This window comes from Thunnus thynnus, chromosome 13 (assembly GCF_963924715.1).
Source record: "Thunnus thynnus chromosome 13, fThuThy2.1, whole genome shotgun sequence".
NCBI lineage: Eukaryota > Metazoa > Chordata > Actinopteri > Scombriformes > Scombridae > Thunnus > Thunnus thynnus.
In genome coordinates, this window is record NC_089529.1 from 11,653,903 (window position 1) to 11,669,407 (window position 15,505).

The 15,505-nt window shown below is 39.3% G+C and overlaps 1 protein-coding gene across 1 annotated transcript; it reads left to right on the forward strand.

The window, feature by feature from the left end:
* The first annotated feature begins 1,118 nt into the window (after positions 1-1,118).
* On the forward strand, positions 1,119-6,253 carry LOC137195502 (leucine-rich repeat neuronal protein 4). The gene is made up of 2 exons (XM_067607915.1): positions 1,119-3,756; positions 4,395-6,253. The coding sequence occupies exon 2, from the start codon at positions 4,403-4,405 to the stop codon at positions 5,132-5,134; it is 732 nt and encodes a 243-aa protein (XP_067464016.1). The 5' UTR covers positions 1,119-3,756; positions 4,395-4,402; the 3' UTR covers positions 5,135-6,253.
* Positions 6,254-15,505: the final 9,252 nt, after the last annotated feature.

Here is a 15,505-nt window from a genome sequence, read left to right on the forward strand (position 1 = left end):
GGCCTGTCGCACACTGATGATGTCAGGAGGCAGCTTGGTGAAGTGGGTTTAATTTTCCCTGGGTCTTGACTTGAAGGGAGTTTCATTGGCAACACTATAAGAACATTGCAAAGAAGCCGTTGAGTTGAGCAGCTTTTAAATCCTGCATTGAGAGTAGCTTTTCTACTTTCTGTCTAAAAATGATCAGCTCAGATACACTACTATGTGTAAGAATGTAAAGATATATCCTGTATGCACATGTTCAACATTTTCATCTCCGGCAGGCACAGTTAGGTGAAATGGACAAATCCATTAATTCATTCTTCTAATAATCATTGTTGTGCAATCAGTTGTCTCCAGTCTAGGTGCTGTTATTTTCTTTTCATTAAGTCAGAGATAGAAGAAGTATTCATATCCTTTAATCAAGTGAAAGAGGCTACCACACTCTAAAAATAGCCTACTCAGATGAAAATGTTACTCAAGTAAAAGTGCATAAGTATTTTTATCTACATATTGGTCCACTATGTTTATCAAAACTAAAGGTATTGGAAAAATGGCCCTGTGAGTGCTATACTATTAAATATTAGGTTATCAATACTGATGAATTGATGTAGAAGTAGCTCATGTGTATGAAGCTCATTTAAACTCTGTATATAGGCCTACTGTTAGATAGTTTATACCACTGTGTCATATTTATAAGCTGATCATAGCCTATATGTTTTGTGTGTTTTGTAAAGTAAGTAGTGAGCTGTCAAATTAATGTAGTGCAGTAAAAAGTACAGAACTTCCCTTTGAAATGTAGACATAATGGAGTAGATGTTAGTAGCATGAAATGGAAATACTAAAGTACAAGTAGCCAACTATAAAATTGTACTCAAGTGTAGTGTTTGAGTAAATGCACTTATAGTTCAACAACTGATTAGGCCACTTCTGTTTTGTAACCTGTAATGATTCTAGTTTTGCAGCATATTATTGTTTGTTGCATGTTTAAACTAAAATGATCACATTATCTTTCCTAAAGAGACAGGAGTTCCGTCCATGTATGAGTGTAATATGCACCATCGATCTCCAAGGGTTAATCAGCCTGCAAGTTACTACTGAGGGTGAAATGTGCCCCATTGTGCAGCTGTGCAGCAGCCATTTGAGGGGGAAAGGCTGAAGTTTGCCTTGTTAAATCTAAAATTATACATCCAGGGTTCAAATTCCAAAATACCCGCAGGTCACCGACCTCTCGGTAGGTTATACAATACGAAACTAGTGCAGGAAACAACTGTTTATCCCACAGCAGTATGCCGCGAGCTGTAAATGCAAGCTATTTTAATTTTGGAAACTGACTAAACGTATCATGAACTATCTGATGCCCCGCAGACAAGCCGCTCCCAGTGCAATAATCCATCATGAAAACTAATTAATTCCACCAACACACCCAGTTATGACACTGAAAAAAGACAGACTCAGTCTGACTCTTCGCTTAAATAATATCACACCCATATCTAATGTTTCTATCCACTGGAGGAGTCTGTTGCTTCTTATTATATTGACTGTAGGAGGCGGTGTCGGCTGCTTTAATAATGGACATGTAATAAGTCAGAGAACTGGAATGACTCTAAACATTTTAAGACTGAGCACCTGACCTTGTTTTATTTAAATTTATGGGTTTGTTCATTGCTTTATTATTGTTTTTTTCAAGATGAATTGTCAGTTGGGGATGTTTTACCACTTATTTCTGTCATTACAGTATTATTGAAAATATGTGTTGCAGTGCCTCATTCCTGCGTGTATTAAACAACAAGTGAGCTGGATATAAAGATAAAATTAGATTTAAAAACAATAAAGAAACTATTTAGGTTTCTAAACTCTATATTTAACACTTGGTTTTGCCTGCTAGTAAACATCCAGGGAGTCAGTGGGCCACACCAACTCAAATAAGGAAACCAGTAAAAGAAAAAAGCATTATGTGACTACTTTTTACTTTTTAGACACTTTTCCATAGGCTGTAGAAAAATCACAACTAATGATTTTTCTTTAGTCACTCACATCACTTTGACCATACTGGGTGTTGTGTGACCTTGTAGTATTCATGTGGACTGCTTTCATGTCTAAAATTAGAATAATTTATTCTTTTTAGTTTCATTTCCGATTATGAAAGCAGACAAATCACAGCCAGCTGCAGCGGTTGGAGGAAAAACTGATGTGGCCTGTGGCACAGACAGGGAGTACATTATAAGATTATGTAACATACCATCTAACAGCAACCATCTGCGTGAATTTGTGTCACATCCACAGTCACATCAGAAATATTTCTTACTTGGTTACTTCACCACCGTCTGTAACTAACTCATATCTTGTCACACCATCTTCATTCCTAGAAACTTTTAAAAAAAATAAATAAAAAAAAGTTTGTGTCACAGTCTCTTTGGGTAAAGAAAAAAATGTTACGAAATGAGACAAAAATAGATACTGAATGTTTTTCAGTGATTCACATATAACATATAAACACAATACATAAACACACCCACACACACACACACACACACACACACACACACATTCGTTGATGTAAATATATACGTCTCCTTCACACTTACACACCCACACTCTTTCCTGTATGTACTTTTTCCCTAAACATATTCTCTCACCCACAGAAACATGCACACACAAGACAGAAAGATAAACACTAAATGATAAAAGAGATAAAGATGGTAAATAATTAATACCAGGGGGAAAGTAGATATTCATGATGTTGTATCTGTCAAGATATTGGTTCCTGCTGAATTACAAGAAGGACAGGAACAATATCTTTTCATACTGTAGCAGGAATGTGATGCATACAGTATGTTAAAAAATCTGAACTGATGTTATCAACTGAGCTAAATTTACCATTATGATTAAATTTCTTTGGTACAGCACAGTGTGAGCCAATTGCGGTCATTTTGTATAATCAGAGTAAACCGCTTTCATCATGTAAAGTTGCTTTTCCACACGTCACCTCAACAAAATGCCCCTTTCTTCCCTGGATATGGATAACTCCCAGTGGTGTTATCTCGTCATGTTTGGTGATACATAGAAATACCACTACTTATTTGTATTCATACCTTTTTTTAGAGAAAAGTACCAGTCTGTGTCAGTCCGTGTACATGCCCAGTCAGGTTTGTTTCCGGCCTCTGGTTAACAGCTGCACAACAGTTTTGGTCTCTTTCAGCTCTGGTATTACAGCAGTGTTTCAGGCTAAGTCATACAATTTATTTAGGTGGGAGGTTATGGGGGTTAACAAGATGGGATAGTCTGTCTGGAGCCACTTCCATATGTCATGGATGACAAATTCTAATGAATCTTACACAAGAATCCTGGAAACTATTCAATTCCTCTCACTCCTAAAAAGAAAACAAGAGATCATTAACAAGTGAGACATGCTCTGAAAAACCTGAACATTCCAAAGAGATGTAACAGGAATTCACGTGGTTCACTTTATCTGAAATTACCATAGCCAACAGTGATGTAAGTAATAGCAGACTATAGTGATACGACTAATAGCATGCACACTCACTCAGTAAAGCATTTAACAAGAAGGGAGGTGGAGCTGGTGCACAAGGGTCGTGAGTGAGGGAGAGGGGGGGGATTGTGGGAGGGCAGAAAGAAGGAGGTGATTGTTTGGTAGAAGGAAAATATATAAAGGGGGGAAAGAGACAGAGAGGGAGCAAGTGGAGGGAAGACAAGGAGAGAAAGAAGAAGCTGATCCACGTTCCGATAAGGATTAAAAACTTTTGCAAGCAACAGGTAAGTTCATTTCTTTAACACATTTTCATTCCTCACACAGGCGTGTAGAACTGAGCTGTGCCAAAAAAAAGAGCACAAAGTACATTAGTATTCATGGAGGGCTCCTGCTCTGTTTTCTATTCAGTTGAACACAAACTTATCTGAGGAGATTTTTTTGAATGGGCTTCATTGTTATAGCGGTATGCATTCCCACCGCAGAGTACACTTCAGGTATGTCTGTGTGGATTTTTGTGGAAATGGCAAAAAGTAGCTTTCCTGTAACTGGATCTAGCTGACAAGGGCTGCGCTGTATCTTGGGTGTGTAGCCATTTGGACCTGTTGCGCAATACCGCCTGGAATGCCAAATTAGTGTGAAGTGTTTCCCAAGCTTGACAAATGTGGTCTATTTCACACACAGAAACAGTTTACACTTTTGATTTTGTAAGATCTGAATCTAGGCTCACAGAAGCCATTTGTTAGTACTTTCCTCTGCATCAGGGGAGAGATAACTGTCTGTCCTCATTCAGGCTCTTTTTAAAAGACACTGACTCTCTCAATGTACATACTGCTGGAAGCCCAAGGGTCTAATATTTTTCAGTCCAATGCAAAAAACAGATTTTCTAAAACACTGATGGAATTTTACTTTCTATGATTTCCAGACTGCACAATGGCTGCCCTCAGGGACCTTCCTCTTCCCCTGGTGATCATTTGCCTGGTTTTCATCAGAGGTTACGCTCCCCTGCCTACAACCTCCGAAGTCACGGGGACCAATCCCATAACACCTCTCAGAGCAAGTGGGTTTACAAGCGAGGCCCGTGCGCTCCCCCCAACTGATTACTATGACGATGACACAGACCGCCCTGCTGTACCCGAGACACCGTTTACAAATGGAAGGACCAGAAAGCGATGTGACTACAATCCCTGTCTTGAGAATCAGACCCCCTGTGCCGACCTAGCAGCCTCCACCGGCTGCTTGTGTCCAGGGTTTACTTTGCATACTGAGATTCCAGAGGCCCCTGACCTGAAAACAGTGTCCTGGAATGGGTCAGAGGTTGTCGTTCATTGGTGTGCACCTCTCTCATATGTCACAGCTTATCTTGTGACAGTAGGGGAGCAAGAGAGCAGGCTGTTTGGTGAGGTCCAAAGGAGAGGAGCAGTGGGTGACATAGACCACATAGCAGAAGTGTGTGTGGTCGCAGTGAATGAAGCTGGAAGAAGTAAGCCGTCCTGTACGATGTACCATCCCAGAGACCACAGTCTGCCTCTGAAAGCAGGACTCATCGGGGGAGCTCTGGGCTTCCTGCTGCTCCTCTTGCTGGCCGTCCTGCTCTGGAGGCACAAGAGGCAAAGGAAACAGGAGGCCAGCATGCCTATGCACTACATCCCTGAGACTCAGTGAACAGAAACACTGGACGCTCTTTGGTTTTGTTACAGTCCATTCACTGTGACTACATTATAACATCTAATTTTCCGCACAAACATGTTTTCTGAAAATGCTTGAGGCAACTGGATTTATCATCTCACGTAAGGCTGGTTATGTTCAGTGCCTAACAAACAGAGACCATCTGAAACCCCCATCCCCCCTCCCTCCCCGAGATAGCGTGTTCAAAGAAATTTCAACAGCATGATTTGGAAATCAGATGCAGAAAAATATTGCATTCATCAGCGTTGTTTTCCAAGAATGAAAGCCAGATGACAAGTAATAAGCATGCAAACATGCTGCAAGACAGCTGATGTGAATTTGGTCTTTTTTTGTTTTTTTTTTTTGTTTTGCATTTCAAATGTTTGCTGTTCGTTTGGAGCTCTGAAATATGAATCAGCTATCAGGACTTCAAGAAATGTGCCAGTGAGTTAAAATATTTATGGAGTAACTTTTTGCTACTGCTTTCCAAATCATTTGTAACTAATGGGACATAACATGCAAAACTACCTGTATAGTTCTTTAAGTATTTATTTATTGTTTAATGTTAGAGATGTTCTGTCATACATGGCTAAAAGGAACTAATCAAAATCAGCTCATACAAAAGTTTTAATAGTATAAAATACAATGAAAATAACAATAGATTCATAACAGGCCATGTGATGCCACACAGAGGGGTGGCAGAAGGCAAGAAAGTGGTTACAGAAGTTTAAATGAAATGGTATGATTTGCAAAGTAGTAGCTGTGGCTATGTGAAAACATACTGTATATGGAAAAAATGTGTATTTTATGGTTGTGTTAAGATGCGTTAAATCTCTCCATGAGAGTTCCTTGTTTTTTTGTGTTTAATTAAAGAGTGACTGGATCGTGTAAAGTTTCAGGGTCTTAAAGTAAAAGCTATTTTGCTGTATTATGTAGTCTACTGTATTTATGAACATAGATTGGTTATGGCCTTTAATCCTGTACATGTTAAAGGTTTGATTCTTTGACGTGTCCTTAAATATAAGTTTAAGAGTGAAACACAAAAAGTCAGGCAGACTGGAGCTACTGTATATGTACGTATGTTCAAACATTGCTATTAAAACTGCTGCACCCATATGTCAAAACGTGTAATTATTAAAAGCTTTTAGATGGGTGTGCCTTTCCATCTATTTTATTGTCGGAAGTTATGTCAGTGTGGGTGAGCCCGAGTGTTAGGAGCTGTTTTTCCAGCTGTCATACAACAGCCTCTTCAGCGGATATGGATTTTGTGAGGCTCGTCTCATTCCAGCTGAGACTTCCAGTTATTCAGCACTGGGTTGGTGAGAAGCTTCGGGCTTTTTTTTTATTTTTTATTTTTTGCCATGATGAGAGAGAGAAGAAAGTCCAATATTTAAATCCTCCCAGTTTATCTCATGTTCAAGCAAACCTCCATCTGCATGTCTCGCAGCCATGTTATAATTCCTTTTTGCTCAGCCTGCTGCCACAGAGTTGTTCCACCGCTCCTGGCGTCTTTTTTTTTTTATTCCAACTACACTGCACAACTTACATTACAGAGAGCTGTATGGAAGACATCTAACATCTGTAATTTGCAGACACAACAGACAGCTCATTTCAGTCACTGAAATAGCCTCAAGATGTTGCTTTTATGACATATTCAGCCTGAGTGCAGTCGCCCTGAAACTGGTAGAGAAATCTTGACATGAATGGGCCACTGTGAGAGAAAACATGAAAACATCAGCGTACAGTATCATGTGGTGGTAACATCCTGTTTTAAACAGCCAGACCAAGATGTACTTTAACCCAATCCACGAAAGGTTTAATGAAAACCACAACCACTGACAGAACAGTGACTGTACCAAAACAACCCAACATGCACTTATAGAGGAGTGCGTACATCAGATGCTGTGGTTCTCCTTTTCTGAATAAAAACTTATTCTTACGAAACCTTGAATGTATGTGGATGTTTATGAGGAAATAAAAATTTACGCATTACGCAAAGTGAAAAAGTTCTCAATGAGCAAGCTGGTAACAAGACATACAGATAAGAGGAAAATGAGGAAGCTGAGTGCGCTTTGCCTCTGAAGCTGCCCTTCGGGTTGAAATGTGTCTGAGCTCTTTCATGATAAGAATGCAGAGCATAGAAATGTATAACCTCAATATACTGTGAGACAGAAAAGTCGCATGACTGTAAAGAAAATTTCAAAGAGACTTCTCTCATCAGTATGACATTTTCTAATCTCAAAATGTAACCTAGCCCATTTAATTACATATAAATAACTATGATACAAACTATAACTGGAACAAAATGTTTTTAAAAAAAAGAGGAAAAATAGCTGATAATTAATGGACATACAGCACACAAGATACACAGACTATTACATGATCTGCTTGATTTTTATCTGCGTATTTTGTTCTTCTAATGAATGAGTCTCCTGATGGTTTCCAAAATTCAATTTCGAATTCCATATTTCAACATCTTCTGGGAAGGCAGCACGTCACTCCCGACAGTTTATAGTTCTTTGGAAGACAATCTGGAGGAAGCACAGATGTGAGGTGCAGAATGCGGAAAAAGTCCTGAAAAGCGTAGGACATTTTCTGTTCTTGTGAATTGTTTTTCATCTCCCACATCCTAAGTTAACGACTAAGCAAATTAACGGTCCTGATGAATCTCGGTTATGAGGCTGTTTTATTGGTGATGAAGCAGGCGAGGTTTGCAACAAGGTCAGCAGCGGGGACATGTGAGTAACAGGACACTTCTTACCCGGGACAAGTCGTGGTGAATCACTACTATCTCATTCAGTAAGCACTTTTCTATTTAAGAGATCATGAACGTACACTCACCAGCCACCTTATTAGGTGCATCCGTGCAATCTCATGCAATCCAATACAGCAGCTCTGCCATAAAATCTACATTTCCAAAGCTTATTCACTTTTTGTTGACATAATCAGAAAGGTGATAATTCTACTTTATAGAGAGAGATGTTCTACTCGTTAACATACATGAAGGGGGCAAAATATGTACCTACACTTTACTTAATAAAGCGGCCGGTGAGTGTATATAAAACAGTAAATCAACTGATTTTGGCTTTGGGATTTCACATGAAAATACCTTCTTTGTTCCTGTAAGTATCACCGAGTTCTCTGGTAATCTGTTACTGTGTGATTCACAATGATGACAGTATTTCTGCTCAAGTTGACTGTTAAACAGAAGACAAAACAGATAACGATCCCAATGAATCTCATATATCCGAGTTTTTTTTTTTTGGTGAAGCAAGTGAGTGTTGCAACAAGGTCAGCAGTCGGGACATGTATGTAACAGTACACTTCACAGCCAAGTCATGTTGAATCACTACTATCTCATTCAGTAAGCATTGAGTGACTTATGATACTTTTTTTAGCAAACAGTTTGTGTACATAAATCAATGACACAGCTGAATTTAGGCTATGGAATTTTCCAGGAAAACACTTTGTTTGTGTCTGTACCTACCCCCGAGTTCACTGTTAATCTGTTGCTATGACTGCATGATTCACAACAACATGAGTGTATGTTTGTGTCAGTGTGAGTATTGTGAGGTCTGTGAACTGATGAATGATGGTTTTTTTTGTATTTATGAAGTTTAGGATTCTACTCGCAGGTGTTGCATCATGGCTAATGATGATTAAATAGACAAGAGTTGGTAAATGACTCTCCTAATCAGCTTTAGTAAATATGAAAATGTCAGTCATGACATTAAGGGGTCATTAAGTAATCTAGGATTTTTATCAGAGTCAATTAGCACCCAAGACTATTTTCACAACGGAAACAAGCAAGAGTGAGTGTTTTTTTTAGAGCAGACATCCAACAGGAACATGCAGTGAACCTCACAGTTTACAGGCCTCTCTGAGGTGCCTTAAGGCTGGTGGGGCGAAAGTCACCTTATTGCCCTCTGCTGGTCACATTCAGACCTGAGAGAAGGAGGTCTGACTGCACTTAAGGGCAGAAAAGGACATTAGCTAACATAACATTATAAATATATCCACAAATCTGGGTCACATTAGTCTCAATGCCAATTAGAAGCCTTTGTCAGAAACGTGAGGTTTTGAAGCAACGAGGGACAAAACAGCATCAAAGTCACCTGCACTCAAATGTTGCAGGTGCACCTGTCAGAAGTCCTGCAACATTTGTGTTGGGTGAAGTATTTAGATTCTTTACTGAAGGAAGAGTACACTAGTAGTATCAGTAAAATGTATGTCAAGTATTAATAGTACATGTAATAACTTTGCAGAATGGCCAGTGTTCAGTGGTTGGTGTTATATTATTATTTTACTGATGTCAGCAACATTTTAAGGTTGTAGCTTACTTAAACTATTTTTTTTATAAACTTTTTAAAATCATTTAAATCTATTTTATGACATGTAATGAATAGATTTGGTATGCAATTAAATATCTGAATCTGCAATATCTACAGTATAGCTGTGAAATAAATGTAAAAAGTATAATATTCCACTCTGAAATGCAGTGAAGTAGAAGTATACAGTAATATGAAATGGAAATATGAAGGTACAAGTATACATATGTGGATAAATGTATCACTGTATTTAATACACTAAACACAGACTTAAATGATAAAAAGGGAAATCTGTTGAAGTTGAAGCTAACCTTCAGTGATATGATGGATAAACTGTCCACAATTTAAATAGAGTGGAAAAAAAGCTAATTAGCAGCCTAATTTGACTCTCCTTTGTTGCAGCGTTTACCAAAATTAAATTAATTCTTCATTAAGTGTTTACATTATTTTGTCTACCCCCTGTGCTGGATATGATATTATATTTAATAAAGAGTGATTATTTTTTTTTTTTTTTAAAAAAACATCTCTCTTTACAGAGAGTATTTCATGGCAGCAGCTTGTAGCCGAGGCTTTAAGCGGCTTTACTGCAATGAAAGTAATTGCAGGTTATAATATTATGTTCATCTCATAACATCATGCTGGTACCTATTCAAAACCATCATTCATTTTCATGCAATTAATTATTCATGAAATTAATTTGCATTTGGCGCTGGGAAAAATGAATGTTATATTTTTTTCTTTCTTATTAGTAATCCACCAGCAGGGGCAATAATGGCTGCTTTCTCTGCCCGCTGCGGTCAGCTTTCACAGGGCATAAAACGCTCAATGTAGGTCAGCCATCCATCACTGCCCATTACTGGAACTAGACTGACCTCTACATGCAGGGCCGGTAAACATACTGAACACATGAACACATACTAGTTTTATTCCACTTCTTTAGTCCTCTAAGCTTTTTACAGATGTTACAGAGAAGATAAAGAAAAACAAAGCTCTCTTTGCTGAATGAGTGAGGTGCAGTTTAGTGTTAAAACCAGCTTTTCACAGAGGGACTCCGGGGTATTCAGTGGCCTCCGTTGGAGTAAACTCCGGGTCTAAGTGGGTGGTTTACCAACTGATCCCCCCTGCAGACGTCTCATCCTGTTTACTGTTATGTCTCGGAGTGTGTGTCTGTCTTGGCTCAGACCCCCAACTCTGTACATAAAAAGATTAACATCCGTCTCCTTGCGTAACTCTGATGTCACAGGAAGGATGATCAGGGTTTATGTAAATGTAGCATGTTTGATCATGTTTCTTCTGTGTTTGTGTGTGTCATGTTTTATCAACCAGACATCTTTCTGAACAGGTCCGGTGTGAGTCAGAGCTACTTTTATTTGTTTCCAGATAGACCACTAGAGGACATTATTGCAAAGAGCACTGTAGAAATCAAAGCCACCTTTGGCATGCACTCACTGATAATGGAGTGGAAATGGAAATTAATTGCTCTAACAGGGATGAAAAAGGAGCTGAGCCTCACTTCTCCATTGCAGGGGGGGGGGGGAGTAAGAGTGTTTTTATTTGAGGAAGCAGCTAAATGTTTGCTTTCTGTAACTGCCCCCCCCTCACCCCCCCGGATTTCTCTCGACAGGCAGGTCAGCGCTCTCCTCTCAACTCCCCAGGATAGCTCTGCAAGAGCGTTTCATAAAGTGTTTTTTTTTTCCCATTTCCTTGTATGAAGGAGCTGGGGTAACCATGGCAACCTGGCATTATAGGCTACAGGACAGAGCTGAGGAGGTTGAAACTGAGCTCTGCGTGGAGAGGAGAGTTATCAATCACTTTGGCATCAAGCATTGTCACACACACACACACAAACAAAGACATGCTTCAGGAATCTTGACATTTCCCTTTCCATCTAAAACCAGAAAAATCCACCGAGTTTCCGATGGATCTGGATGCATGAAACGCTGTCCCCGTACCACTGATACACACGTGACATTAAGGGGTAGATGTCAAAGATTTCAAAACCATGAATGCCAGTTTTGTCAGATTATAATTTATAATCATATTTCAGTCACACTAAAGAGCCCTCTGGAATCATCTAGGCCTAGTAGGAAGCTCCTTTAGGAGGCTAGATTAAGAAAACAGGACAAGAACAAAAATCAGAGATTAGACTTCCTAATCTGTGTTTTCTTTCTTTTTATCTTTATATGTTTGTTACAATTACACAACTAACTGAAAAACATCTGTGATCTCTGTGGATATTTACAGGCATTCAAGGAAGACATAAAAAAAATAATGATGTTTGACTTTTGGGTTATAATCCCAACTATGTGTTGAACCATATCCTGGTTGGTAGAGAAATGAGCGGCTGAGATGTTGAAGAATCACATGACACAACTGGACACAGATGATCAGAAACCTGGACGCTGTTAGTATCATTTCTAAAGGGAGGCGAGTAACCAAGTTTCTCATGTTCCATGTAAACGTCAGATCCAGAATCAGACTCAAAACCAGGATAGTCTTGTTGCATGTAAACAACACTCAGTTATTACAGGAATTAAGAACAAAAATGTTTATCTGTTCCACATATAGATGTATTTCAGAGTCACAAAAAAGGGCAACATTTCATCATTAGGATGGAGAATTATAAATATATTATTATTAATTATGATAACACTTTGACATAGTATTGCTCAATAACATATTACAATAATCATGATTTGCAAGTACTTGATTTAAGAATATGTTATTTCATGAGAATGCTAATTATTTGTTCACATTTTGAGGTAGACTTTTCAAATCTTAAGTGTCCAATTTAACTTTATGTTACAACTTGTATCTTATAATGTTGATATGTACATAAATGACCGAAAGAGACAAATATCAATCCAAGCCTACTTTCGAATTAACACAATATTCTACTTCTTTAGGCTCATTTTCCTGCATGTTATCTTGATGAACTTCATACATTTGTAGAATCAGCATGTATGCTTTTAATGTGTGACCCCTGATTTTGTTTTGTTTGAGTTTTTAAAAGGCTTCAGCCGACAGCTCAGGTGCTGTCAGCTGAATCTCTTAACAGAGTAGGAAACCTGCAGGGACACGAAGCCGAAGCTGTATTTAACCCGCTGAGGTTAAGTCGTTTTCCCAGAGCGGCTGAACTGTTCCAGTTCCTCGCTCTCTCTCCGCCGGTCTGCAAGAAGTGGCTCATAATGCACTTTTTAAAAGAACATATTCTTTGAAGCCTCAAAGGAGTATTGTCACAGTTTAAAGCTCTCAGTGTGCGAGCTACATCGTTATGTCTGTATGTCCCCCATTTATATTCTTTACCTGCTTTTTTTTCCTCCCTTTTCATTGTCAAGGGGGCACTGGAGCATATCCCAGCATACACTGGGTTGAAGCTAGGGAGACACCTCAGAGACAGGCTGCCATCAGTCCATCTATGAGTCTCCAATCCACACTGAGCTGCGAGCTGATGGAAAATGCACACCGGACACAGAGAAGTCTAAAAACTGAACACGATAACAACTTTGAATTGGGATTTTTTTTAAATACAAGATACAGAAAGGAACTTTTATGCAATTTTTAAATACAACACACACACACATGCAATTTGCACGCAGAATACCTTTAGACATGAGATGTAACAGAGGCATAAAGTGAAATCTAGGGCTGATGCATGTCCAGATGTTGAACAAAAGTAAATCTCAATTACCCCTCCCACCTCTGCTATAGTAATAATAAAAAAACCACCACAGCCGGAGCAGGAACAAGCACCGGAACAAGAGATGAATCAGGGACAGATTATTCAGGACACGGTCACGGGGGGATAGAGAGCTCGAGAGGAGAGGAAGAACTTGACCTTCTCTGAATATTCATGAAAGACAAGAGAGAGAGAGAGAAGAGAGAAATAAAGAGAGACCTGAAACCTTTGTGGATTCTAATAACTGGAGGCAGCTTTTGATTCAGTGCAAAAACAAATATATGTAGCAGGACTAACATCAGGATGCCTTGGCTGTCTGCCAGCCAGCCGGTAGGATCAATAGCCATTAACACCATCACGCATGCAGTCAGAGGACAGCAGGGATCTGTGGCTCTGCAGAGTATTTCATCATGATGGGAGGCGGGTTGGAGCTTTCGTTCCTCCTCGTGTGTTTTCACCGCTGCTGAGAGCGGCGATGCTTTCTGACTGACAATGTCATCAGTGTGCTGTGTATGTAAACACATCCAGCAGCCGGCCCTGGAGAATCTAGGTCATTTTCTGGCTGGGATGAGATGAAGAGCCGTCTGGAGACATGCCGAGCCGCAAATGTGTGCTGCGTTCATGTGTCAGAAGCCAGGCCGTAATCCACACACACACACACACACACACACACACACACACACACACACACAAACACCTCTTATCTGCTTCATGAATCAAGTGAACATGCCTCCAGTGGTGATGAAATCCTCATAGAAACACAGGTAGTGAAGCAGAGGGGAGGAGGAGGAGGAGGAGGAGGAGGGAGTGGTGAACGCTTGTAATTTCTTGCTCCAGTTCTCTTTGCTTTAGCACTGGGGACACATTGTTCATTAAAAATCCAAGCCCTTAGACTTCAGGAAACACAAAGCTCTGTGTCATGCAATATTGACATTGGCTTGCATAAACACCAGGAAACAATGCAACCATGTGGCAGGAATTACACACTAGATCTAGAACATCATGTGCTGCAGAGACTGTAGATATGTTGAGGCTGATTTTTTTTTTTTTTTTTTTTTGAGAGTGTGTCATTTCAAATCTGTCCTGAAAGCGCTCTGCAATCTGATTCAGACACAGTCAAAAAGATTTCTTTTGAGGGGCATTAAGTGTCAAATCCATTTAAAAATCAATTATTGCTTTTTAAAAATATATCAGAGAACAGCAGAGTGCTAAAGTAAAGACTGTCTGGTTTGGCTGATGAAAGGAAAATCAGTTGAGAGACAGGTCAAATAACTAGACAGGAATACTTCATCACACTGATGCAAAAATCATATAAAAACCCACAAATGCCACAGAATAAACATTATGGCAAAATCTGACTGCTGACACATTTACATCAACCTAAGGTATATATTATCATATCACCCATCTTTAATGAGGCATTTTATTGAGCTTATATCATGTCACACCTCTTGGTAACATAGGGTATGTAGCCACGAATCTCGGCTAATGTAAGAAAAACTAAATTCAGAGCATTTTAAAGTGATGAAGTCCATTGAGGGATTCCATTAGCAGCCTTTCAGAGACTTTTAAACAAAAGTTATCAAGCTCTTCATAATAAACTATACAGAAATGAAGGCGGGCATTTTCAGTCATAACATGGAGCGCTGCTCTGTATCTCCTTCATATCCTACTTCTCCAGGTGTTCAGATTTATCTACAGCGTCACTCCATCTTCTCTCCTGACTCTAACTAATGCCTTCAGATCCAGGTGATACAGAGGGTACAGGTTTATCGGTGTGTGATGTATTTTCGGCGAAACGGCCGGGGAAAGAGGACGATAAATTCCTTGCCTTTTGCCACCCTCTGTCATGTATGCCAGCGGCTCAGCCCGTCACAGTTTTTTCTCTCCTGTTCACTCAGTTCATTCTGTGATTTTCCATTCATTAAAGGATTACAAACTCGAATGATGCAAACCGTTCCGTCAAAATCCCACAAAAAAGCTATTAATAGCTCAAAACAATGTGATAAAGCATGAAAAATAACTAAAAACAACCAGACTTGTCTGTAAAAAAAAAAAAAAAAAAGAACTGCATGAGACAAGTTGCTCTCTGGCCAAGAGGGTAAGACCAGAAATTACAGTTATAAAAACAGGAATTTAACACTCAAGAGCTCAAAAAGTTAGAAATAAAAAGGCAATGCACCAAAACAAAATGGCATGTCCTTTAAGATAACCTCTTATAACAGCGGCTGAGATTCTGTTGCTATGAGCACGACGGGAACATGCATTAACATTCAAAATCAGTGGCACCACTACAGCACCTAATAAATGAGATATAATGAGAATATAATGAGGATCTAAGGCTCCAGACCAAACTCACCT